Below are 27,675 nucleotides of genomic sequence, written 5' to 3'. Positions count from 1 at the left end.
CTTTTACCCGTTATTCCGTAATCCATACCAGGCTGAGGACTGTGAGCAGCCATTCCCTTCCCTTTACCTGGCCAAGGACTGAGAGCGGCCAACTTTCCCTGTATATAGTTGCGCTTCCTAAAGCGCCCCCTACTGGTTTTATAGGAGAACCAGTTGTCCAGAGAGACTGTCGCACTTTACCCGGTCACACGTTGCACAGTGACCGGAGGAGGAGCCAGAGGCGACGAGAATGTTTTATTTGCTAATATATGTTGTTTTATATGTTTATGAAAAAAAAAAAAATGTATGTTTGGTGTTTATGTCTTACAGCCCGAGGACGTGCTGTGATTTACCAGGGGGGAATGTAGCACCCTGAGGATTCGGCTGCTACAGGGGTATTGCACCTCAACCCAGAGGTGTGATATTCCACTCCCGGGCAAGGATGGAGAGTGGATCTGAGCTCGGTAGGCTGCATGCACTACACACATCCCATTTCCGGGGAACAGGCCGACGGTACTCCCACTTAGAAATGTGCAGGTACGACCGAGTCTGTTCCTGGCTGGAGTGGGAGGGGGGTGGTACATCCCAAGTAGTGTAGGGGCAGATAGGGGGAGCAGCCTGGGTAAAGATAGGAGCTCATTGGGTGCTGGTCACCTGAGCTCACACATAGAGGGTGTATATAAGGTGGGCACCAACTAAGAACAGGGTCAGATGCAGAGAACAAGTCTGAGAGCAGAGAAGAAAGACCCAGAGTGAGAGAGGAGAAGAGAGAGAGAGACCCAGAGGGGGAAACAGCAGAAAAGGACTCCAAGATCCCAACTTAAATCCCCGGGTGAAGAGTCGGCACAGGGTACCGGATCCCAAACTGGCGGGGGCAGAAAACACACCCTAGCCAGAGACCGGAGACCGTGGGCAGCGTTTGTCACGGTCACCCATCACATCCACCCCAAAGGCACACCACATGAAGGGTCAGGGAACCCAAGGCCAAGGGTGTCCCAACAGAAGGCCCGAGGGAGCTGGACCTAGGTGGATCACTGGTGGGGACGGCCAGAGAACGGGACAGAAGGAGAGCTCAGGGCCACGCTCCGGACTTGTTTGGGGGTTGGCTGGATCCAGGACCTGGTGGACGCAGCACGGCTCGGGTGGTCACTCGAAGCTGGAGTGACCAGTACAACATCTGCAGTAAGTAAACACCCTTAACTGCACGACCCGACTCTGTCTTCATTGCCGTCTGCACTGCACCACCACAACCCCCATCCTCTGTACCTGTCCCCCCTGAGGCTATACCCCTCCCGTTGGGGGTTATCCCACCAGGCTGCGCACCCACCATCAGCCTCAGCGGACCCTGCTGCAGCGGCGGCCACAGTGACCGCATCACAACGGGTGGCGTAGTCGACACAAAAGAACTCTTAATAACATCTGTAGGACTGCCACATAACACTGAGCTTGACGCCCTGGGCACGGGCCGGGTCACAGCCGCTCGGAGACTACAACCCCCCCCATCTGATCCGGTGCCGGGTATTCCCCTCAAAAAGGAATATGTCCCAGGGGGCGCGTCATCTGCGTAGTGAGTAGTCTGGATCGTGTGCCCACGGATCACTGACGAAATCCTGACAGAATGACGACAGCGGTGAGATATTGTGTGATCTCCCCGGTGTTGTCCCTGTGGAACCCTGACATAGATTAATAGCAGAAGTGTTTAATATTCAAACCACACTTAGTGCGAAAACCTGTGTGTTCGTATTAACGGGGGAGGTGGGAGGATCTCCCCAGGTACAGTTAGTTATTGCTAAAATACTCTGCCAGACTAGAAGATCCATCCATTGCCAAACACTAGCTGGCAACCAGACAACCCTGTGTAGAAGAAGTGGTCCAAGCTCTCAACTCTACTATTTTAATGGAAAAAAAGGTTTATATCAAGAGGGGACGATTGGTACATTGGGTAAAGTATGGGGAGACTGGATTAGGTGCACAGCTGTGGTTTCGGAAGAGCTGGCTAGAGATGTCTTATTTAATTTACTGATCGTATAAATTATGATCATCACCGGTCTGGGTAGTAGGTTGATGTACTTGACTAACTGTCTAAGAGTAACACCTACTTGAGTGTGGGTATGGTTTTACTGTAATGTACACTGTCAGAGACGGTGGGGAGGGTGGATGTTATTTCTGGATTGGGAACGGGAGAACTATATGGTCGTTATTTGAATGACATTGAATGAGCAATTGGTTTATATAGGTACAATTCCTGTACATTTACTGTATGACGACATGTAAAATAATTATTCTGCTGTAAACTATGTTATTTGGTGTTCAATAAAGTTTACTGATTAAAAAAAAAAATTCTCACATTCTGATCATGAAAAAGGCTTCTCCCCTGTGTGAATTCTCTGGTGATTAAGAAGAGATGATTTCTTCACATAACATTTCCCACATTCTGAACAGGAAAAAGGGTTTTCCCCTGTGTGGGTTATCTGGTGCTTAACAAAAGCTAATTGATGGCTAAAATATTTCCCACATTCTTAACATGAAAAAGGCTTCTTCCCTGTGTGGGTTCTCTGGTGGCTATCAAGATGCAATTTCTGGATAAAACATTTCCCACATGCTGAACATGAAAAAAATCAGCAATTTTGAAAATTTGAATTTTTATGCCCTTAAACCAGAGAGATACAGTACAGACACACCTTCTCATTTAAAGATTTTTCTGTATTTTCATGACTATGAAAATTGTACATTCACACTGAGGCATCAAAACTATGAATTAACACATGTGGAATTATATACTTAACAAAAAAGTGTGAAACAACTGAAAATATGTCTTATATTCTAGGTTCTTCACAGTAGCCACCTTTTGCTTTGATGACTGCTTTGCACACTCTTGGCATTCTCTTGATGATCTTCAAGAGGTAGTCACCGGAAATGGTTTTCACTTCACAGGTGTGCCCTGTCAGGTTTAATAAGTGGGATTTCTTGCCTTATAAATGGGGTTGGGACCATCAGTTGTGTTGTGCAGAAGTCTGGTGGATACACAGCTGATAGTCCTACTGAATAGACTGTTAGAATTTGTATTATGGCAAGAAAAAAGCAGCTAAGTAAAGAAAAACGAGTGACCATCATTAATTTAAGAAATGAAAGTCAGTCAGTCCGAAAAATTGGGCAAACTTTGAAAGTGTCCCTAAGTGCAGTTGCAAAAACCATCAAGCGCTAGCAAGAAACTGGCTCACATGAGGACCGCCCCAGGAAAGGAAGACCAAGAGTCACCTCTGCTTCTGAGGATAAGTTTATCTGAGTCACCAGCCTCAGAAATCGCAGGTTAACAGCAGCTCAAATTAGAGACCAGGTCAATGCCACACAGAGTTCTAGCAGCAGACACATCTCTTCAACAACTGTTAAGAGGAGACTTTGTGCAGCAGGCCTTCATGGTAAAATAGCTGCTAGGAAACCACTGCTAAGGACAGGCAACAAGCAGAAGAGACTTGTTTGGGCTAAAGAACACAAGGAATGGACATTAGACCAGTGGAAATCTGTGCTTTGGTCTGATGAGTCCAAATTTGAGATCTTTGGTTCCAACCACTTTGTCTTTGTGCAACGCAGAAAAGGTGAACGGATGGACTCTACATACCTGGTTCCCACCGTGAAGCATGGAGGAGGAGGTGTGATGGTGTGGGGGTGCTTTGCTGGCGACATTGTTGGGGATTTATTCAAAATTGAAGGCATACTGAACCAGCATGGCTACCACAGCATCTTGCAGCGGCATGCTATTCCATCCGGTTTGCATTTAGTTGGACCATTATTTATTTTTCAACAGGACTATGACCCCAAACACACCTCCAGGCTGTGTAAGGGCTATTTGACCAAGAAGGAGAGTGATGGGGTGCTACGCCAGATGACCTGGCCTCCACATTCACCAGACCTGAACCCAATCGAGATGGTTTGGGGTGAGCTTGACCGCAGAGTGAAGGCAAAAGGGCCAACAAGTGCTAAGCATCTCTGGGAACTCCTTCAAGATTGTTGGAAGACCATTTCCGGTGACTACCTCTTGAAGCTCATCAAGAGAATGCCAAGAGTGTGCAAAGCAGTCATCAAAGCAAAAGGTGGCTACTTTGAGGAACCTAGAATATAAGACATATTTTCAGTTGTTTCACACTTTTTTGTTAAGTATATAATTCCACATGTGTTAATTCATAGTTTTGATGCCTTCAGTGTGAATGTACAATTTCCATAGTCAAGAAAATACAGAAAAATCTTTAAATGAGAAGGTGTGTCCAAACTTTTGGTCTGTACTGTATATATTTTGAACCCAGAGGTGGGACACAGAATTTGATAACAGTAGGTCATCATATTGAATAAGTTGTCATTAGTCTTGAGCACAAGTGCTCGCTACTTGAGTTTGCATTTTTGTACACGGGTATGCACCATGTATCGCGGGTGCTCTAGTGACATGCTCGAGTCCCCGCCCGCATGTTTCACGGTTATTAGACACCCCAAAAAAAACATGCGGGGGATCGCTTGTGCATGGCAGGCAATTCCCGCAAGTTTTTTTTGGCTGTAAAACAGCTGCAAAACATATGGGGTGGAGACTCGAGCACCCGCAATACTCGGTGCATACCCAAGCTCCCGATGCAAACTGAAGTAGCGAGCAGTTGCGCTCAACACTAGTCGCCATATTGTCGTCATTTTTTTCTTTACTGTTGAAAAAATCCCAACCCCAACACAATCCCAACCCTAGCACAACCCTAACCCAACCATAACCCTAGCCCAACCCCAACCATAACCCTAGCCCAACCCCGACCCTAGCCCAATCATAACCCTAGCCTAACCCTAACCCTAGCCTAGCCCAACCCTAACCCTAGCCCAACCCTAACCATAGCCCAACCCTAAATCTAGCCCAACTCTAGAGTTTATTTTTTACGCCATTCCTCGTGTGGTATAATTGATTAGATGACTTTATTCTTCGGGTCGGTAAGATTACAGCGATACCAGAATCATATCAGTTTTTAATGACTGACAGCTGTCACACTAAAAGACGCTTTTTTTTTTTTGCAAAGACTAGTTTTTGCATCACCATATTTTGAGAGGTATAATTTTTCCACATTTTGGCTGACAGAGTCATGTGATGGCTTGTTTTTTGCAGGACAAGTTGACGTTTTTATTGGTACCATTTTCAGGCAAAGTGACATTTTTTGATCGCTTTCTATTCTGATTTTTGGGAGGCAGAATAAACAAAAACCAACAATTCAGGAATTGTTTTTTTTTATGCCGTTTCGCGTGTGGTAAAATTGATAAGGCAGCATAATTCTTCGGGTCAGTACGTTTACAGTGGTTCCACATTTATATCTTTTTATGTTTTGGCGCTTTTACACAATAAAAACTATTTTATACAAAAAATATTTTTTTTGTATCTCTTTAGTCTGAGAGCTATAACTTTTTTATTTTTTGGCTGATGGAGCTGTATGGCAGCTTGTTTTTTGGGGAACAAGGTGACGTTTTCAGCGGTACCATTTCTATTTGCATTCGTCTTTTTGATCGCATTTTATTGCATTTTTTATTTGGCGGTATGATGATAAAGCATTGTTTTTTGCTTTGTGTTTTTTTTTTTTACCGTGTTCACTAAAGGGGTTAACTAGTGGGACAGTTTTATAGGTCAGGTCGTTCGACCCGGCGATACCACATATGTGTAATTTTATTGCTTTTTTTTTCACAATAATATTTATTTATGGGTACAGTATATATATATATATTTTTTTTTTTTTGATTATTTATTTAAATATTTGTACAATTTTTTTTTTCACTTTCTGAGACTTTTGGTACTTTTACACATTGTCCCACTATGGGACTTTCACTTTTCACATTCAGATCGCCTGTATAGCCTAGGAATGCAGCAGCATCTCTGTGCTATCCAGGCTGTCACAGCTGCAGAGGGAGAAGTTACTTTGGTCATGCACTGCGCATGACCAAAGTAACTTCCTGCTGTCTGGTGACCCGGATGTTGTCATGACGACATCGGGTCGTCATAACAACATCCGGGAGCCACCGCAGATAGCGTGGGACACCGGCAGAGGAGGTAAGTATCGACTCTTCCCTTTCCTTGACCTCGATCTCAGCATTTCGGGGGTTAATGTGCAGGGAGCGATGTGGGACCGCTCCCTGCACATAGAATCGGGTGTCAGCTGTGACAATCAGCTGACACTCAGCGGCGATCGGCCCGCACCGCTTGTGTGCGGGCGTGATCACCACATGAAGTAATAGTACGTCATTGGCCCAATAGGCCCAAGGCACCATGACGTACTATTACCACAAATATCAGAATGGGGTTAAAACATTTCCCACATTCTGAACATGAAAAAGGCTTTTCCCCTGAGTGAGTTATTTGGTGAATAATAAAAATCAATTTATGGTTAAACAATTCCCACTTTCTGAACAGGAAAAAGGCTCCTTCACTGTGTGACTTTTCTGATGTTTATTAACAGCTGATTTCCTCGTAAAATATATTCCACATTAAGAACATGAAAACGGCTTCTCCCCTGTGTGAAGTGTCTGGTGACTAACAAGATCTGATTTCTGGTTAAAACATTTTCCACATTCTGAACATGAAAAAGGTTTCTCTCCTGTGTGAGTTCTCTGGTGATTAACAAGAACTGATTTGTAGTTAAAACATTTCCCACATTCTGAACATGAAAAAGGCTTCTCCCCTGTGTGAGTTCTCTGGTGTAGGATAAGATGTGATTTCTCTACAAAACATTTCCCACATTCTGAACATGAAAACGGCTTCTCCCCTGTGTGAATTCTCTGGTGATTAACAAGCACTGATTTGTACTTAAAACATTTCTCACATTCTGAACATGAAAAAGGCTTCTCCCCTGTGTGAATTCGCTGATGTCTATTAAGGAGTGATTTCTCTACAAAACATTTCCCACATTCTGAACATGAAAACGGCTTCTCCCCTGTGTGAGTTTTCTGGTGATTAACAAGAACTGATTTGTAGTTAAAACATTTCCCACATTCTGAGCATGAAAAAGGCTTCTCTCCTGTGTGAGTTTTCTGATGTGAGATAAGCTGTGATTTCTGTACAAAACATTTCCCACATTCTGAACATGAAAACGGCTTCTCCCCTGTGTGAATTCTCTGATGTCTATTAAGGAGTGATTTCTTTACAAAACATTTCCCACATTCTGAGCATGAAAAAGGCTTCTCTCCTGTGTGAGTTCTCTGGTGATTAACAAGGATCCAATTCTGGTTAAAACATTTCCCACATTCTGAACAGGAAAATGGCTTCTTTGCTTTAGGAGCAGTTTGTTTTTTAATGCTTATTTTGTGACTTTGATTTTCCTTAGTAGTCGGTAATGAATCAGAAATCAGGACCTGTTTCAAAGGATCAGATGACAGATCTTTGCTGTGAAGGGATGATGGTAGATCTGGAGTAATGGCATTCACTTCAATTGTATCCTGTGGGATCTCAAGATCATCCGATTTAAAAATTGAAGATGTCAGCTGTCCCTCTGATCTCCTGGTACAGTCATCTGCCAAGAATAAAACCAATTATTATTTTTGAATAAAATATTCTTGAAATTTATATTTTTTAACATTTCTACTTAAACTGTCTGTAAAAAGGGTAAGTTCTGTAAATATATTGAATTATTCACTAAGACAATGACAGTTCACAGTCTAATAGAAAACTTCATAGGATGAACCAGTAGAGCGTGGTGTTCAACTATTTGTTCATTCTGCCTCCCAAATATGGAATAAAAAGCCACCAAACAATGTTATGTAGGTGAAAATAATACCAATAAAAACTTCTACTCATCTCACAATAAACAAGTCCCCACTCAGGTCCATCATCTGTCAGTGGAAAAACAGAGATTTCCACATTATCAGTGGCTCAAAGGCTCTTGAAAAGCAACATGGCTTCCATAAACCAATCCAGCAATATCCGCTCTCCCAAAGTCAGATCTCCCCCTCACTTCTGAGCCTTGCAGTGCGCCCAAAACACATTTATCATCCATGTATTTGGCATTACTATAGTGAGAAGAACCCACTTAATTTACGGTGTGCGTCTCCTGGAGCACAATCTGGGCACTATCTGCAGACACAGGTGCGTTTTTTATGGACTGCAACCTAAACTCTGAGTTACAGGTCATCAGTATCCAGTCTCGGGAAAGAAGAATTACTCATTTAGCAGAAAAGGAGATACCGCCTATTTTGGAAGATTAATTCCCTTAAATCTAATCAGGAACGTGAACGAGTCCCTAGGGCGCTCTGAGTCTTCAAAGAGGTGTTTCAATTTCCCAAAAATAAGAACTTTGTGATATCTTGGGAAAAAAAATACACTTAAACTACACAAAAAATCTGATGGATTTAATCCTTCAGCAGAACGAAAAAGAATATAATGAAGTAGCCATAGAGTTGGAAAAAGTAAAAATAGAACTTCAACTTCTCACTAGAGGCACAAATAATTCAGTTACAACGTTATTCTCCAAATTAGAGAAGAAATTGGTCCCTATACAGACAGAAATAAAACAGAGAAAGAAAGATAGATACATTTTTACGAGACAAATCAGATTATAACGCTGGTTGGATTTTCCACTGGGGTCAACAAAAAAATCAGACAGCGGAAATATCAGAAAAAAGATCAACTGATTATTGGACTACAGATTCAGACTCCAGCACATCAGAAAGTTTCCAGCAGTCTGTCCAGAAACCGCCGCGAAAAATCTCCAAAACATTTTCCACACCCGGTGCATTAAATATCCTTTTAGGAAATCGATCAGAGGAGACGACCCAAGAAAAACAGGAACAAAATAGAAGCAAGTTGCTTGGAGACACTGGACGGAAACTATACAAAAGATCTTACTATTAGTAACTTGACTGACTTCATGATAGATGAGGCGAACACTTCACTGTTATTAAAGGGCTTAAACTAAAATGTAATGAATGAATTTGACTTTGCAAATATTCAATTTGATTTTTTTAAAGCAGTAAAAAAAATCCATCTGTTTAAAACATTCAGCACTGCCGAAACCTTTAATTACATCCAGAAAACCAGGAGAGACTCCAGGTGTGATCAGGTATCAAGGATTCAGTGTTGTCTCCCTTCAAAGAGATGCGACTTTGCTATCTGCCTACAGAACAGAATTCACACTCAGCATCTGAGAACCTGAAGTAAAGTTTTTTAGGCTAAGGCTGAGTTCACACGATGCTGAAATTCTCCAGATTTTTTCCGCTTCTCATGGCAGGAAAAACTCATGCAGATTTTACTTGCGTTTTTCCTGCCAGGTAGAAACGTTTGTCAAGTGTTTTTGCATGCATTTCCGCATGCGAGTTGTCAAGCGCTTTTCCAAGCGATTTTAGCATCACTTGGAAAGTGCTTGACAACTTGGTCACACTATATAAATCCATGCAACCGGCATGGATTTATATAGTGTGATCAAGTTACGATGCTGCATCAATAGTAAAAAAAGAATAAAATGGTGAAAAATAAAAAAAAATCATTATACTCACCTTCCGATGGCCTCCGGTCTCCTTCTCCAGTGTCTTCGACGGCTCGCGGTGGTGTAAAAGGACCTTCCATGAAGTCAGCGGTCGCGTGACCCGTTACATGACTAAATGGCGTCATGGAAGGTCCCCGGGTACCATCCGCACATTGAATCGCTTAATATCCGCATGTGCACATGCAGTCATGCGGATATTATGCGATTCAATGCAAGTCAATGGCGGCAATTACGCCGCGTTTCCTCAAAATTAATGGACATGCTGCGGATTTTTCCGCAATGAACTTTAAGTTTAGAAATAAATTACAATCTTTATTGCGTAATTTTGTAGAGCTCGGCAAAATTCTAAAAGAAGGCTGAAAAACGTATTATGTACCCAAACAAAAGCCAATTGGTATTTTATTCCAAAATTCCACAAATATTTGACAACCCCTATGGGCCACCCTAATTGTGGCGGGCATAGATTCACTAACAGAGCCACTGTCACAATACATAGATTGGCATCTGAGGCCTTGGCTGAAGAATATACCTTCTTAGGCCTCCTTCACATGTACTGGTGATTCCCATATAGGAAAAACTAGTACTGGTGAGATCCGTGGTCTGTGTCCATGTGCCATCCGTATGTGACATCTCTGTGGCATACGGGTGACATCCGTGTATCTGTACGTCCGTGTAACACATCAGTGTGCAGTCCGTATGTCAGTGTGACACGTACCGGCGCCTGGGAAAAGCAGTACAGTTAGCACTGATCCCAAGCGCTGGCTGCTGAAACCAACTCTCATCATTGTCCCTTGTCAATGATGGGAGTTGTATTCAGCCCCAGCTGAGTACATCCAGTGTAAAATGAAGAATTAAAGGGAATCTGTCACCCCCTGGGAGTTATCAGACCTCTAATATGGGCATACAGGTTATAGAAATGTAAATCTATACTTACCTGTATGTCCCATATCAGAGGTCTGATAGCAGAGAAATATATTTTTATTAAATCCATTTTCCTGAGCATGGCATCAGGGGACGCCAAGAAATGCCCAACCATATGCCTAATTTAAATATTCCCCTGCTCCCCTGCCCGCCCCTGTACGTCACATGGCCCTGTGACGTGCAGTCTAGAGCTAAACATCCCGCGCATGCGCAATGAGTATATAGCTGAAGGTGCTATTTGTTTTCTCCCTGCGCTATTATACTTATCTGCTCTAGTGCACAGGCGCCGGGAGTCACTGTGACTTCCGCTCCAGTGACCTCCGGCATGCGCAACAATGAGGTTTGGTCCCCCCTTCCTCTCGGATAGCAGGATGCCGAGAGGAAGTGGGAACCAAACCTCATTGTTGCGCACGCCGGAGGTCACTGGAGCGGAAGTCACAGTGACTCCCGGCAACTGCGCACTAGAGCAGATCAGTATAATAGCGCAGGGAGAGAAAAAAAAGCATCTTCAGCTATATGCACATTGTGCATAAGAGGGATGTTCAGCTTTAGACTGCACGCTACAGGGCTCTGTGACGTGCAGGGGCAGAGGTAATATTTAAATTAAGCAGATAAGCGGACATTCCTTGGAAGGTGAGCCTTCGTCCAAGTCTGAGGTCCAGAGCACTCTGGAGGAGGTTTTCATCCAGGGTATCTCTGTACTTGGCCGCATTCATGTTTCCTTCAATTGCAACCAGTCGTCCTGTCCCTGTACTTGAAAAACACCCACATAGCACGATGCTACCACCACCATGTTTCACTGTTGGGATTGTATTGGGCAGGTGATGAGCAGTGCCTGGTTTTCTCCACACATACCGCTTAGAATTATCACCAAAAAGTTCTATCTTCATCTCATCAGACCAGAGAATCTTATTTCTCATAGTCTGGGAGTCCTTAATGTGTTTTTGAGCAAACTCTATGCGGGCTTTCATATGTCTTGCACTGAGGAGAGGTTTCCGTCGGGCCACTCTGCCATAAAGGCCCGACGGGTGGAGGGCTGCAGTGATAGTTGACTTTGTGGAATTTTCTCCCATCTCCCTACTGCATCTCTAGAGCTCAGGCAAAGTGATATTTGGGTTCTTCTTTACCTCTCTCACCAAGGCTCTTCTCCCACGATTGTTCAGTTTGGCTGGAAGCCCATGTCTTGGAAGACTTCTTTTGTAACCTTGGCCAGATCTGTCCCTTGCCACAATTCTGTCTCTGAGCTCCTTGGGCAGTTCCTTTGAGCTCATGATTCTCATTTGGTCTGTGATATTTTAGTTTTTCTTTTTTTAATAAATTTGCAAAAATCTCTACATTTCAGGGGGGTTTTCAGTCAAGATGGGGTGCAGAGTGTACTTTAATGAGAAAAAAAAAAACTTTTTAGAATTTACCAAATGGATGCAATAAAACAAAGAGTGAAAAATGTAAAGGGGTGTGAATACTTTCCGTACCCACTGTAAAGTGACACACGTCAGATTTGAAAAATGGTCCCTGATTAGGAACACAAAACTGTCTGCGGGAAGGGGTTAAATCAGAGTATTAGGGGGAAATAACTACTGTAGTCAAAAACTGAGTATAGACAGTAACACATCTACTGAAATGATCAAACTCAACAGTCTTCATCAGTGAAAAATGTAAAGGAGAAGAATATTTTCTATCAGATGCGATTCAAGAAGAAATATTAGTCATTTAAAGAGAAATAGTTATAATACTGCAGAGCTGAAGAGTCTTAAATTTAGATATCGGACATTTGGAAGAGACAATGGAGATCTTTTTTTATAGACTACCAGGGAGATACAGTCTCACATAAGTGAGGCCGGCAGATCCCACCACAATCAGACTATCATACAGAATGAACCTGTAAAAAAAGACATAGAAGAAAAAAACATGTTACATCCTCAACAAGAACGTATGTATGAGGGGAGACCTCCAACACTAAATGGAATTGCACTCATTTATGGTGGACCATTGGAGGTATGATGAGTTCTGACCAGAAGAGTAGAGAAAGTATTAGCGCCCCCCATTTCAGGAGAGATTGTGCAGGAATCTGAATTCCTTAGGATGGAAAACATAATGTAATTTATGACATGGAGTGAATCCATGAAACCAGGGCTCGAGCCATGCCACCACATCTCCTGCAGGCGTGAATAGATGTACAGTACAGACCAATAGTTTGGACACACCTTCTCATTTAAAGATTTTTCTGTATTTTCCTAACTATGAAAATTGTACATTCACACTGAAGGCATCAAAACTATGAATTAACACATGTGGAATTATATACTTAACAAAAAAGTGTGAAACAACTGAAAATATGACTTATATTCTAGGTTCTTCAAAGTAGCCACCTTTAGCTTTGATGACTGCTTTGCACACTCTTGGCATTCTCTTGATGAGCTTCAAGAGGTAGTCACCGGAAATGGTCTTCCAACAATCTTGAAGGAGTTCCCAGAGATGCTTAGCACTTGTTGGCCCTTTTGCCTTCACTCTGCGGTCCAGCTCACCCCAAACCATCTCGATTGGGTTCAGGTCTGGTGACTGTGGAGGCCAGGTCATCTGGCGTAGCCCCCCATCACTCTCCTACTTGGTCAAATAGCCCTTACACAGCCTGGAGGTGTGTTTGGGGTCATTGTCCTGTTGAAAAATAAATGATGGTCCAACTAAACGCAAACCGGATGGAATAGCATGCCGCTGCAAGATGCTGTGGTAGCCATGCTGGTTCAGTATGCCTTCAATTTTGAATAAATCCCCAACAGTGTCACCAGAAAAGCACCCCCACACCATCACACCTCCTCCTCCATGCTTCACGGTGGGAACCAGGCATGTAGAGTCCATCCGTTCACCTTTTCTGCATCGCACAAAGACACGGTGGTTGGAACCAAAGATCTCAAATTTGGACTCATCAGACCAAAGCACAGATTTCCACTGGTCTAATGTCCTTTCCTTGTGTTCTTTAGCCCAAACAAGTCTCTTCTGCTTGTTGCCTGTCCTTAGCAGTGGTTTCCTAGCAGCTATTTTACCATGAAGGCCTGCTGCACAAAGTCTCCTCTTAACAGTTGTTGTAGAGATGTGTCTGCTGCTAGAACTCTGTGTGGCATTGACCTGGTCTCTAATCTGAGGTGCTGTTAACCTGCGATTTCTGAGGCTGGTGACGCGGATAAACTTATCCTCAGAAGATGAGGTGACTCTTGGTCTTCCTTTCCTGGGGCAGTCCTCATGTGAGCCAGTTTCTTTATAGCGCTTGATGGTTTTTGCAACTGCACTTGGAGACACTTTCAAAGTTTGTCCAATTTTTCAGACTGACTGACCTTCATTTCTTAAAGTAATGATGGCCACTCGTTTTTCTTTACTTAGAATTTGTATTATGGCAAGAAAAAAGCAGCTAACAGTCTATTCAGTAGGACTATCAGCTGTGTATCCACCAGACTTCTGCACAACACAACTGATGGTCCCAACCCCACTTATAAGGCAAGAAATCCCACTTATTAAACCTGACAGGGCACACCTGTGAAGTGAAAACCATTTCCGGTGACTACCTCTTGAAGCTCATCAAGAGAATGCCAAGAGTGTGCAAAGCAGTCATGAAAGCAAAAGGTGGCTACTTTGAAGAACCTAGAATATAAGACATATTTTCAGTTGTTTCACACTTTTTTGTTAAGTATATAATTCCACATGTGTTAATTCATAGTTTTGATGCCTTCAGTGTGAAACAGTTTTCATAGTCATGAAAATACAGAAAAATCTTTTAATGAGAAGGTGTGTCCAAACTTTTGGTCTGTACTGTATATTACAGCCATCAGCCACACACAGCTTAGAGATGCAGTGGGGAAAATAAGTATTTGATCCCTTGCAGTTTTTGTAAGTTTGCCCACTGACAAAGACATGTACAGTCTATAATTTTAAGGGTAGGTTAATTTTAACATTGAGAGATAGAATATCCCCAAAAAAATCACACTGTATAAATTAAATATTTTTTTTTTGCATTTTGCAGTGAGAAATATGTATTTGATCCCCTACAAACCATTATGAGTTCTGGCTCCTACAGACCAGTTAGACGCTACTAATCAACTCATTACCTGCATTAAAGACAGCGGTCTTACATAGTCACCTGTATAAAAGACTCCTGTGCACAGACTTAATTAATCAGTCAGACTCTAACCTCTACAACATGGGCTAGACCAAAGAGCTTTCTAAGGATGTCAGGGACAAGATCATAGACCTGCACAAAGATGGAATGGACTACAAAACCATAAGTAATAAAAAAAAGTAAGACACTGGGTGAGAAGAAGACAGCTGTTAGTGCAATAGTAAGAAAATGGAAGAAATACAAAATGACTGTCAATCGACATCGATCTGGGGCACCATGCAAAATCTTACCTCGTGGGGTATCCTTGATCATGAGGAAGGTAAGAGATCAGCCTAAAACTACACGGGGGGATCTTATTAATGATCTCAAGGCAGCTGGGACCACAGTCACTAAGAAAACCATTGGTAACACATTATGACGCGCCCCTGGGTCTGTGTCGCGCAGCGTTGCGCGCGCGGGAGCCTACCCGGATCCGGATCAGATAGGAGTAGTAGTCTCGTGGCGGTGACCCGGTCCGTGCCCAGGGAGTCAAACTGAGCGGCAGAGTTTAGCAGAAGATGGTACGGTGTTCGACTACGCCACCCGTTGAATGCGGCTATGAAGCCGCCGCTGCAGGGCAGACCGCTGAGGCCGGTGGTAAGGTTGTGCAGCGTAGCTGGTAGAACCCCCAACGGGAGGGGTATGGCCTCAGGGCAACCGATGTGTTTGAAGGGGGGGTAGCAGGAACCACTCAGAGACGGTGCGGTGTACTTCTGGGTCTTTACTGGTGACAAGGTAGACCCTCCCGGAGTACTGGCTAGCGATCGGGGCCTGGTCAGTCCGTGAGCTGATGGGATCTCCCCTGGCCAGGCGGAGTTGTAGGCCTCCCCAACTAATCGTACTCTTCTGGCTACCTTGCTAGAGGCGGGTAAAAGTAGCCCACGTCCCTGAGTGTACCGTGTGGTGCTCACCCGTATGGCCGGTGACTCGGGGCCTTTTGGTAGCTTCCGCTCCACGTCGCGGTGCTGGTCCCTTGCGTATGACCGTGCCTTCGGGTTTCTTGGCCAGAGGACCTGAAATCCCCTGCCGGGCGGTTTCTGCTGCTGGGTAAGGATTAGTCCCCACAGCCTCGGACTCCGGGTCCGGTAAGAACTCTTCAATCAGGGCGAGCTCTACAGCTTCCAGCCCCTGATTCTCTTTTAGCACAGCTCCCACAGAGCTCCTGATCTTTCTTGTTCCTAAAGCTGCTCCACTACAGACCAGACTGTGTCTCTGTCTGTGTTCTCTGCTCTTTCTCCCCCTAACCCTGCCTCAGCCCTAGTTTTATATAGGGGAAGTTCTTCCCCTCCCAGGACTGGGCAGGAGGTGTGGCATGCATAGGATGTCTGACCAGGAAACCTCCCACCTGCTCACAGACGTAATATTGCTATTACTGTGGAAACCAGACCCCTGGGGTGCCACATTCCCCCCTAGTGAAATTTAGTACTCCGGGACTAAACATATTTTTGTAAAACATAACAAGTAAAAACAGAAACAGTACAATAAAGAAAAACACATTAGGATGGTCACGGCATGTCCGCAACCGGGTGCAGTCTTTGAAGAAAACAAGGGTGTCCATTTCACCAAGAGACCGGGAGCCGTAACCAGGTAGGGGTCTGTCCTGCCCCGAGTCCTTAACAGTCTTTAGTCCATTCCTGGGTTACGCTCCAACATATGTACAAAGGATTCCGGATAATCCCTAAACGACACCTATAAAATAACTAAAAATACACAATTATTTACAAGTAACAGAAAACAGGTAAATACAAATAAACAGTTTAAACACTTAGATCCTCCAACGTACGGGCAACTGGCCTCTAGTGGCTCTAGTGGACCTACGGAGCTGACTGACTGGTCCTGAGCTACGGGGTGTAGGAGCTGTCAAAGATAAACTGGGCAGCTGTCTACGGGCTCTTTGGCTCACTAGGGGTACGGCAGGCTCACTATAAGCAGAGGGTTGATCCTCCTGGTCTGCTTGTGTGGGGTCTTCTGCCTCCTGGACCGGCTGCTCTTCCAGCTCTACCTGTCTCTCCGTAGGTACTTGAGATGCTGGTTGGAGGAAGGTGAGGACGGGTACCACAACAGCGCCATTGACTTGAGTCCAAGACCGAGGGAAGTCTCCGAGCACAGTACTGACCATATCTTCCCTTTCCTCTGCGGGTCGAGGGTCTTCTTGTTCTTCTTCAGGGTTTCGTAGCTGTTCGGGACACTTCTTCAGGTGATCTCGGGAGACAATGGCTGTGGTTTCTCCTCCGTCCTTACTGATTATGCAGACTTTCGGGTTCTCATGGCTTGAGGGCAGTACGGTGTACGGGTCCTTCTCCCACTGGTCGTCCAACTTGTGGAGGCGTCTCTTCCTCTTCAAGACCTGCTCTCCAGGTACCAGGGGAACAGCGGGAGCATACTGGTTGTAAGTCTTCTCCTGTCTTTCTCTAGCTTGACAGAGACTTCGCTCCACGCTCTCCTGTACTTTCCGGTACTGCTGCTGCCTTTCTGTGTCCCAGTCTGCTTCTGGTGAAGTGTCCTCGGGTGTCAGGACTCCCATCTCCAGATCAACAGGAAGCTTACCAGGTCTTGCTCTCATTAGGTAAGCCGGGGTACAGTTGGTAGAACCTACCGGGATGTGGTTGTATAGGTCCACCAGATCAGGCAGTTTCTCAGGCCACAGACTGCGTTCTTCCAGGGGCAATGTTTTCAGAAGATCTATCACCACCTGGTTCATTTTCTCGCAGAGCCCATTGGTTTGCGGATGATAGGGTGTTGTTCTTATCTTCCGGCAGCCATACAGAGTACAGAACTCCTGGAAGACTTCCGCTTCAAAGGCAGGTCCCTGGTCCGTCAGCACCTGCTCCGGGTATCCGTGTGGACGGCAGAAGTGCTGCTGGAAGGCTCTAGCTGCTGTTTGAGCCGTTAAGTCCTTGACGGGGACGACAACCAAGAACCGGGAGTAGTGATCCACGATGGTTAACGCATAGACGTAGCCACTTCTGCTGGGGGTCAATTTTACATGATCCAAGGCTACCAGTTCCAACGGCTGCCTGGTGACGATGGACTGCAGGGGAGTCTTCTGGCTGGCACGGTCCTTCCTTCTTAGGTTGCATGGGCCACAGTCTCTGCACCACCTCTCGATGGTTCCTCTCATGCCTACCCAGTGGAACCGCCCGCGCAGCAGGAACTCCAGCTTCTTCCATCCGAAGTGCCCAGCTCCGTCGTGGTATGCCTCCAGCACCATAGCTGCGTCTCTTCTTGGCACCACTACTTGCCAGACCAGTTCATGCGTCCGGGAGTTAACCATTCTGCGGCACAACTTCCCCTTGTAAAGGAACAGTCGACTCTTCTCAGCCCACAGTTGCTTGGTCTCCTCCGGAGCGTCTGGGTCAAGGCGGGCATCTGGCTGAGTCAGCATCTCCTTCACCAGTCGGACGGCGGGGTCACTGTCTTGCGTTTCCGCCCAGTTGTAATGAGGTAAGGGGTTGAACGTCGCGGATTGCTTACTCCTTACACGGTGGGAATACTGGATAGTCCCATGCCGGTGGAACGCGGGAAGTTCAACTTCTTCCAGTTCCTCTGGATCTTCCCCTACGTCCGGTAGGTTTGGCATTCTGGACAGGGCATCCGCGTTGGTATTGGAGCGTCCTGCCCGGTATTTGATCGTGAACTCATAGTTGGACAGGCGGGCCATCCATCTCTGCTCCAGGGCACCGAGTCTTGCCGTATCCAGGTGTGTCAACGGGTTGTTATCCGTGTACACGGTGAACCGGGAAGAGGCGAGGTAGTGCTTAAAGCGTTCGGTGACTGCCCATACCACTGCCAGGAATTCTAGCTTGAATGAGCTGTAATTCTCAGGGTTTCTTTCGGTGGGTCGCAGTTTTCGGCTGGCGTAAGCAATTACCCGTTCTTTCCCCTGCTGGATCTGGGACAGTACGGCTCCTAGCCCGATGTTACTGGCGTCGGTGTAGAGGATAAAGGGCTGGCTGTAATCCGGGTACGCCAGGATTTCATCCCCCGTGAGGGCCATCTTCAGCTGGCGGAAGGACTCTTCTTCCAGCTTCTCCCATCTGAAGGGCGGCTTCTGGTTCTTGGCCTTCCTGGACTGGCCTATCAGGAGGTCCTGCATAGGAGCTGCCTTTTTGGTGAAACCGGGAATGAATCTTCGGTAGTAGCCTACCAACCCGAGGAACTGCCGCACTTCCTTTACGCTGGAGGGGCTTGGCCATTCCTTAATTGCGGTGATCTTATCAGGGTCGGGAGCCACTCCGTCAGCACTCACCACGTGTCCCAGGTACTGCACCCTTGGTTTCAGGAGGTGACACTTGGAGGGTTTCACCTTTAGGCCGTAGTTTGCCAGGGCTTCGAACACTTCTGCCAGGTGTTTCAGGTGGTCCTCGCAGGTCTTGGAGTAGACGATGACATCGTCCAGGTATAACAGGACCGTCTCGAAGTTTCGGTGTCCCAGACAGCATTCCATCAACCGTTGGAAGGTTCCTGGTGCGTTGCAGAGTCCGAACGGCATGCAGGTAAACTCGCTAAGTCCCATCGGGGTGGTGAATGCTGTCTTCTCCCGGTCCGCCTCTGCTACAGGAACCTGCCAGTACCCGCTAGTGAGATCCAAAGTAGAGAAGAAGTTAGCAGATCTTAAAGCAGCCAAAGACTCCTCTATCCTTGGTAAGGGGTACGCATCTTTGTGTGTGATACGGTTGATTTTCCGGTAATCTACACACATTCTCATGGTGTTGTCTTTCTTTTTAACCAAGACCAGTGGAGCTGCCCAGGGGCTACAGCTATCCCTGATTACCCCAGCCTCCTTCATGTCTCTAAGCATCCCCTTGGCGTGTTGGTAGTGTGCAGGGGGTACGGGTCGGTATCTCTCCTTTATGGGAGGATGGTCTCCCGTGGGGATGTGGTGTTCTACCCCCCTTACTCGCCCGAAATCTAACGGGTGTTTACTAAACACTCTCTCGTACTCTTGAACCACCCGATAGACTCCTTGTTTCTGGTGTGAGGGAGTGGAGTCAGTACCCAGATGTAGTTGCTGACACCAGTCCTCCATTGGTTTCTTAGAGCCGTTACCTTCCTCTGGTTGAGATGGAGGCAAGGGTTCTACGGCCTGTACAGAATTCTGGTTTATGGTGAACAATTTAGCTAGCGTGGCATACCGGGGCAGGTACACTTCCCTTTTCCCGATGTTTATTATGCGAACGGGCACCCTCCCATGGCGTACATCAACCACCCCCCGTGCTCTCAAAATGGTGGGCCTACTGTCTGAGTAGACGGGTTCTACCATTGCTTGGTAGTCTCTACCTCTCAGACCAATAGCTGCCCGGCACCAAATCATCATTTCACTTTTCGGGGGCATGGCAATAGGGAAAGGGTCACACATTCTCACGCTACCAATCTCACCACCGGAGAGTTCCACCTGTTGCCGTCGCATCAGTGCCCGGATCTCTTTTTGGAGCACTCGCTGCTGGCCGGAGCTGGCGTTCTTGGCAACCTGCTGTAAAATGAAAATCACCTCTGCAAGACAATTTTCAATCACATTAGTTCCTAGCGTTATCTTTGGGTGACTCTCGCGCTTGTCAATGTCTACAATGATCAGTCCCTGTGCTGCCAGTTCGACTCTACCGATTTTAATGGTCATCTCTTTGAATCCGATCTGTGGCACGGGTTGACCATTGCTGGCGATGATACTCAAGTCGTCGTCAGGGTAGCGGGTTATATCCGAGTCATTCCAGTACTGCTTGAAGAGCACGTACGGGATGGTGGTGACCTGTGACCCGGTGTCCAGTAGGGCACTCATAGGAATGCCATCCAGTACTACAGGCAAGACTGGACGTCCTCCCACGTATTTGTCACGCCAGTTCGATGGGCCTGGTGATCTTATTCCTAGGGGTTGGCCCTCTACCCCAGGTTGTGCCAGTTTAAAGGACAGTACCTTGCCATATGTCCGGGTTGATTGCAGCGGCGGCAGATGGGTTGTCCGTCCTCGTTGTATCGGTCGCTGGGCCTTCCTCTGGCCGGTGGGGTCCTCCTTGGTCGACGCCACGGGATGTCCTCCGGTCCGGATGCCAGCTGGATCTTCCCTGGAGCAGCAACCTGTAAAGACTGCACAGTTCGGGTTAGCGCAGCAACGCTTTTAGCTAGCTCTTGGACCTGATGGTGCAGGTCTGGAGCCGGGTCATTGTTCAAAGCCTGCGCATCAGCTCCCACAGGCCCTGCCGACAAGGGCGCCGCCTCCTGGTGGTAAGCGGTAGTAGGGCGTCTGTGGGTCACAACGCCACCCGGTGCCGGTTCTCGGAGCACCCGGATGGCTCTGTCCTTGAACTGTGCAAAGTCCAGATGAGGATCCTGTAAGGCCATTGCCCGCAACTGGGTTCGGTGGGCATTGCAATATAATCCCTCTATAAATTGTTCGGTAAACAGCCTGTCCTCGTTTCCCACGCCGTCAGGGTCGGTCTGCTTAATGGCTCTCAGGGCCTCTTGTAGGTTTAGTGCATAGTCCCTTATATTCTCATGTGCTCGCTGTTTGCACCCGTAGAATCTAAGCTTGATCTCGGCTGAGGTGCGGGTATCAAAGGTGTCCTTCAGCCGGGTTAATATCCCTGCGACAGTCCTCCTCCCAGGTGGCCAGGACTTTACCTCCCTTTGGGCTGCCTCGGTTAGTTGGGCCACCAGGATGCTCACTTTTTGCTCTTCTGTGAGGGGGTACACCTGGAAGAGGCTATCCAGCTTTTCTCTAAAGTCATTCAGGGTATGTGACTCCCCTGAGTACTGGGGTAGCCAGGCTGCCCCCGGGATATAGGGCATCGTGAAAGGCATGACCGCTGCAGCAGTGGCGCTGGCGGTGGCTGCAGCAGTGAAGCTCTCCTCCGTATCCGACATCTTCCTCCCCCCTAGTGGACCGTGGCCTACCTTGCGATGATCCTCTTCCGTAGGCCGCGGCTCCGCAGTGGATCGTCAGGGTCGAGGACCTTCCGTCGCGCTTCTGTGACGTCGGCGTCTGCTGGGCTCCTTCCAGGACCTTACGCAACGTCCGGACGTAAGGCGGAGCTTCAGTTCTCGCGCGCTTTCGGAGTCCACGCCCCTCTTCTTCCCGCGCGGCGTCTTCAAGATGGCGTCCAACGGCGGGAAAACTCCACGGATGGCGGGAAGAAGGCAAAAGATGGCGCCGGATGGCGGGAAAACTTCACGGATGGCGGGAAGAAGGCTGAAGATGGCGCCGGATGGCGAGAATCTCTTCACCACAGGTTAGTTTAAAAGTCTCTTTTTCAGGTACGCAGTACCCGGCGGTTGCGGGCACGAAATCCTGCCGACTACGCCAAAAGTTGACGCGCCCCTGGGCCTGTGTCGCGCAGCGTTGCGCACGCGGGAGCCTACCCGGATCCGGATCAGATAGGAGTAGTAGTCTCGTGGCGGTGACCCGGTCCGTGCCCAGGGAGTCAAACTGAGCGGCAGAGTTTAGCAGAAGATGGTACGGTGTTCGACTACGCCACCCGTTGAATGCGGCTATGAAGCCGCCGCTGCAGGGCAGACCGCTGAGGCCGGTGGTAAGGTTGTGCAGCGTAGCTGGTAGAACCCCCAACGGGAGGGGTATGGCCTCAGGGCAACCGACGTGTTTGAAGGGGGGGTAGCAGGAACCACTCAGAGACGGTGCGGTGTAGTTCTGGGTCTTTACTGGTGACAAGGTAGACCCTCCCGGAGTACTGGCTAGCGATCGGGGCCTGGTCAGTCCGTGAGCTGATGGGATCTCCCCTGGCCAGGCGGAGTTGTAGGCCTCCCCAACTAATCGTACTCTTCTGGCTACCTTGCTAGAGGCGGGTAAAAGTAGCCCACGTCCCTGAGTGTACCGTGTGGTGCTCACCCGTATGGCCGGTGACTCGGGGCCTTTTGGTAGCTTCCGCTCCACGTCGCGGTGCTGGTCCCTTGCGTGTGACCGTGCCTTCGGGTTTCTTGGCCAGAGGACCTGAAATCCCCTGCCGGGCGGTTTCTGCTGCTGGGTAAGGATTAGTCCCCACAGCCTCGGACTCCGGGTCCGGTAAGAACTCTTCAATCAGGGCGAGCGCTACAGCTTCCAGCCCCTGATTCTCTTTTAGCACAGCTCCCACAGAGCTCCTGATCTTTCTTGTTCCTAAAGCTGCTCCACTACAGACCAGACTGTGTCTCTGTCTGTGTTCTCTGCTCTTTCTCCCCCTAACCCTGCCTCAGCCCTAGTTTTATATAGGGGAAGTTCTTCCCCTCCCAGGACTGGGCAGGAGGTGTGGCATGCATAGGATGTCTGACCAGGAAACCTCCCACCTGCTCACAGACGTAATATTGCTATTACTGTGGAAACCAGACCCCTGGGGTGCCACAATTATGCCTTAAAGGTTTAAAATCCTGCAGTGCCCGCAAGGTCCCCCCTGCTCAAGAAGGAACATGTGCAGGCCCATCTGAAGTTTGCCATTGCACACCTGTATGATTCTGAGTTATTGCGCGAAGGTGCTGTAGTCAGATGAGACAAAAATTGAGCATTAACTCAACTCGCTATGTTTGGAGGAAGAGAAATGCTGCCTATGACCCAATGAACACCATCCCCACAGTCAAGCATGGAGGTGGAAATATTATGTTTTGGGCGTGTTTCTCTGCTAAGGGCACAGGACTACTTCACCATATCAATGGGAGAATGGATGGAGCCATGTACCGTAAAATCCTGAGTGCCAATCTCCTTCCCTCCGCCAGGATATTAAAAATGGTTCGTGGCTGGGTCTTCCAGCAAGGCAATGACCCAAAACATGCAGCCAAAGCAACAAAAGGAGTGGCTCAAAAAGAAACACATTAAGGTCATTGAGTGGTCTGGCCAGTCTCCAGACCTTAATCCCATAGAAAACTTATGGAGGGAGTTGAAGCTCAGAGTTGCCAAGCGACAGCATCACAATCTGAATGATTTAGAGATGATCTGCAAAGAGGAGTGGACCAAAACTCCTCCTGACATGTGCGCAACCCTCATCATCAACTACAAACAACGTCTGATTGCTGTGCTTGCCAACAAGGGTTTTGCCACCAAGTATTAAGTGTTGTTTGCTAGAGGGATCAAATACTTATTTCTCACTGCAAAATGAAAAAAAAAATATCTAATTTATACAATGTGATTTTCTTGATTTTTTTGGATATTTTATCTCTCAATGTTAAAATTAACCTACCCTTAAAATTATAGACTGTTCATGTCTTTGTCAGTGGGCAAACTTACAAAAACAGCAAGGGATCAAATACTTATTTCCCCCACTGTATATCATGGCACAGGTGTAATGTTTTTTATGTAGTTTATCACAATCCTGTTAGAAGTTAGTCAATTTTAAAAGAAATTGAAAAGTATAAAGGGAAACTCTGTTGTTATTGTACAGAAATTTACACTTGGCCCTCACTGCACATTAAATGTTGTCGATCATAAAAGTGAAGTTTGGTCAGAAAGACTGGACCTGGTCTTGTAGGGACGATATGAGAACATTCAGCAGCACAGAAAGGGCTTCCATTGCCCAAAGTCATTTGAACAGTTTTTCGTGGAGGAGAATGTTGTGATCTAGAGGCAAAATGGTGATCACACGATTGTGATACGGCCGGACTACACGACCGATAAAGCAGCCACAGCCGGTGACTGAGAAGAATCTGTGACTTCTCTGCATTTAGTGGTTACCACTCACCTGGGTAGTCATATGTAGGAATCTCCTCCTTACGCCGCTCATCACACCTCACATATGTCTCTATAGTATTAATGTGGGTCAGATCTTCACCCTGAAACAAATATATAAGTCACAGACAGATGGAGAAGTCCCATCTATGATCAGCTCTAATCCTGCCACCTCCACCGGTCTCATTACACAAGTATAAAACATATAATCCTGGTGGATAAAACAAGACTGAGCACAAGACCTTTACAGCCGTCTACACATCATAGGGGAGATCTCATGACACCTTCTCTCCATCTACCTGATGATCCTGAGGAACATTGGGGTCTTCTTGCTTACAGTCCTGTGGAAGAAGAGGACGGGGACATCTCTCTGGTGTTGTCCTCTTACTGGATAGATCTGGAGGAAACACATACAGGGACTGAATTCATTCTTTACATAGAGATAATTATAGGTTGTGTGTATTTAGTCCTGTCTATTACCTGGTGATGTGAGGGGCTGGGGAACCTCCATCATGACGTCCTTGTATTCATCTTTGTGTCCTTCTAAATACTCCCACTCCTCCATGGAGAAATAGACTGTGACATCCTGACACCTTATAGGAACCTGACACATACAATGATACAGTCATCCCCCGATCCCTCCATAGCGTTACTGTATAATGTCCCAGCATTCCCAGCAGTGTCACCTCTCCAGTCAGCAGCTCAATCATCTTGTAGGCGAGTTCTAGGATCTTCTGGTCATTGATGTCCTCATGTATCAGGGGGTGAGACGGAGATCCTGTGATTGGGCTCAGGGGTCTTCCCCATCCCTCAGACACAGGGTCCTGACAGCGCTCCCTAGAGGTCTTCTTCACTACTGTGTAATCCTGGTTATGGAGAGACACATTAATAAATCTCACTACAGACATTTCCAGAGTCCTCACCTCTCCAGTTCTGTCCATCTGTTATTCCCATAGATAAGAATGATGTAATGTGACGTCATCAGAATCTCTCACCTCTCCAGTAAGCCGGAAGAGGATCTCTAGGGTGAGGTGTAATATCCTCTCCACCATCTTGTCTCTGTCCATATGCATCTCTGATGGGTCCATAAGGAAAATTCTCTTCATTGACAGGATCCGATATTGTACGGACCTGAATGAGAAGAAGATGAGCCGATGTAACATAATAAAAATCCTGTGTAATAATACAATTACTGCAGATAATAAGGGGAAACATATGAGGAGATTTATTATTTTACAGTATTTAATTTTCATCTTTACATCTACTAATAAAACCTTTATATTTTAGGCCACAGACAAGCAGTTTCTTCCTCGGAGTCGGCAGCTGAATACGTTTGTCACGAGATGGTTGTCTGATGGTTTTACGAGATGGTTGTTTGTTCTCGGCCCCGACCGTTTCACAACTCCTGTCTCCTGGTTTAATCCCAAGAGAAGCCGATAACGAGAACCTGCCTTACACCTCTGGGTTTTCACCGATGCGGCATTGATGAATGTCCACCATGTAAATATGCCGAACACAAGAAATAGGTTTAATCACATTAAATAAAAACATTTCATTACACAATGGATCGCCTGCAGCGGTGAATTTGTAGCATATGGCATTCAGTGTCTGGGGTGTAATTTCAGATATGTCGGCTGCTGCTCCCGTAAATAAGGCAGAGAATTAATGAGCACATAGGAGACCCCACTAATCCCGCGGCCATTAACCCCTCCAACGATTCCACACATTTCCTAAGAGAACACAATGGGGACTGTAAGAACGTTCAGTTTTGTGGCACTGAAAGGGTAAATAGCTGAGGTGGAGGAGAGATGGCGGAGGAGCATTGCTGAACCTGAGGGTAAATCCATCGCACCGGTGGAATAAAGAGAATATGGGGGCGATTATCACCAGTATCTACATCACTGTGCTGGAACTAGGAGAGAAGGAACGGCCATTGTGTGAGGACGTCTCTGGGCTTCTGTCCTTCATCCTGCAGTCGTCTGAAGGGATCTAATGTGGACGGGAACCAGCGAAGCCGCATTCTGCCCACAGCTGTTACCTCACTGTTCACACCACACAGAGACCCCCAAAGAGCCTCCGTGCTGAAGGGGTTAATGCCCCCTGTGCCCAGTAATGGGGGTCTCCACATACCTCCACCTGTAGAGCTGCCACCACATATATGGCTGTTGTGTGCGCACAGGAGCTGTGATGAGGTCACAGGAGGGGAGGAGTCAGGGGTCACATGATCAGGGGCCTCAGTGGATGCACAGTGTGAACGTGGGATTTTCCTGGAGACAAATAGACGACACATGAGGTGATTATCACCAGTTCCCGGACGTCTACTATATGGCGGCATATGATTGTGCTATCCACTTCATGCCAGGAGCTAAAATGCTGAAATCTCGTATGTTTAACCCCTTCCAGGGAGGGCGGCCTTGATAGACTATATTCAGAGTCCAGATAAGGGATCGTTCACATCAGCAGATTATAAATCGCTCCGATGTTCATCCCGTTCATCTTTTTCTCTCCTGCATCCGTAAACAATGCGTCATTAACATCGTCTTTTACTTACTATAATCCTCTATGTAACCTAAAGCTGATTACAAAACTAAGAAAACAATGTTATGTACAGATATCGATAGATGATAGAAAGAAGTTAGAGAGATGATAGATGTCCTACATATAATTTCACAACCCCCCTACATATACAGTACAGACCAATGACCCCAAACACACCTCCAGGCTGTGTAAGGGCTATTTGACCAAGAAGGAGAGTGATGGGGGGCTACGCCAGATGACCTGGCCTCCACAGTCACCAGACCTGAACCCAATCGAGATGGTTTGGGGTGAGCTGGACCGCAGAGTGAAGGCAAAAGGGCCAATAAGTGCTAAGCATCTCTGGGAACTCCTTCAAGATTGTTGGAAGACCATTTACGGTGACTACCTCTTGAAGCTCATCAAGAGAATGCCAAGAGTGTGCAAAGCAGTCATCAAAGCAAAAGGTGGCTACTTTGAAGAACCTAGAATATAAGACATATTTTCAGTTGTTTCACACTTTTTGGTTAAGTATATAATTCCACATGTGTTAATTCATAGTTTTGATGCATTCAGTGGGAATGTACAATTTTCATAGTCATGAAAATACAGAAAAATCTTTAAATGAGAAGGTGTGTCCAAACTTTTGGTCTGTACTGTATAAATTCTCACCCTTTACAGCCTTTCCAATGGCATTAATGGCCGTTTACCCTTGTTTAACCTAATAAATAAATAATTAAAAATAATGATGTGCCCACCCCTCCCTATTTTTGTAACCAGCAAAGGTAAAGCATACAGCAGAGAGCTGATATCAGATTGGGAAGGTCCTGGTTATTGGGCCCTTCCCAGCTTAAATATACCAGAAGTATATGAGATGCACCAATTATGGCATTTTGCCTTTGCTCTTCCCAATTGCCCTGATGCATTGACAATCAGTGTAAAGTGTCTTGGGGTTGATGTCAGCTGTAATTTGTCACAAATCACAGCTG

At 46.6% G+C, this 27,675-nt stretch overlaps 1 protein-coding gene across 2 annotated transcripts; it reads right to left on the bottom strand.

The window, feature by feature from the left end:
• Window positions 1-6,054: 6,054 nt before the first annotated feature.
• LOC141213685 (oocyte zinc finger protein XlCOF7.1-like) lies at window positions 6,055-26,381 on the bottom strand. Of its 2 annotated transcripts, XM_073665286.1 has the most exons (8): window positions 26,303-26,369; window positions 25,447-25,632; window positions 25,168-25,303; window positions 24,859-25,038; window positions 24,653-24,776; window positions 24,472-24,569; window positions 24,186-24,276; window positions 6,055-7,496 (listed from the first exon to the last, which is right to left on the bottom strand). In XM_073665286.1, exons 3-8 carry the CDS (start codon window positions 25,276-25,278, stop codon window positions 6,475-6,477), a joined length of 1,626 nt encoding a protein of 541 aa, XP_073521387.1. In that variant the 5' UTR covers window positions 25,279-25,303; window positions 25,447-25,632; window positions 26,303-26,369; the 3' UTR covers window positions 6,055-6,474. The 2 variants fall into 2 exon arrangements, with proteins under 2 accessions (XP_073521387.1, XP_073521386.1); XM_073665285.1 differs by lacking the exon at window positions 25,447-25,632 and having other exon boundaries at window positions 26,303-26,381.
• Between the last annotated feature and the right edge of the window lie 1,294 nt (window positions 26,382-27,675).

Source organism: Phyllobates terribilis, unplaced genomic scaffold (genome assembly GCF_046119375.1).
Source record: "Phyllobates terribilis strain yellow unplaced genomic scaffold, ASM4611937v1 Scaffold_207__1_contigs__length_3498100, whole genome shotgun sequence".
Taxonomy (NCBI): Eukaryota; Metazoa; Chordata; class Amphibia; order Anura; family Dendrobatidae; genus Phyllobates; species Phyllobates terribilis.
This window is presented reverse-complemented; position numbering and strand designations above follow the sequence as displayed.

Coding starts and splice junctions, on each gene's coding strand:
- LOC141213685 (XM_073665285.1), bottom strand. CDS start 26,328: ATGTGGTGGCAGCTCTACAGGTGGAG. Junction 25,304..26,302: donor TGGCAGCTCTACAGGTGGAG/GTATGTGGAGAC, acceptor CTTCTCATTCAG/GTCCGTACAATATCGGATCC. Junction 24,777..24,858: donor TTGAGCTGCTGACTGGAGAG/GTGACACTGCTG, acceptor TGTATGTGTCAG/GTTCCTATAAGGTGTCAGGA.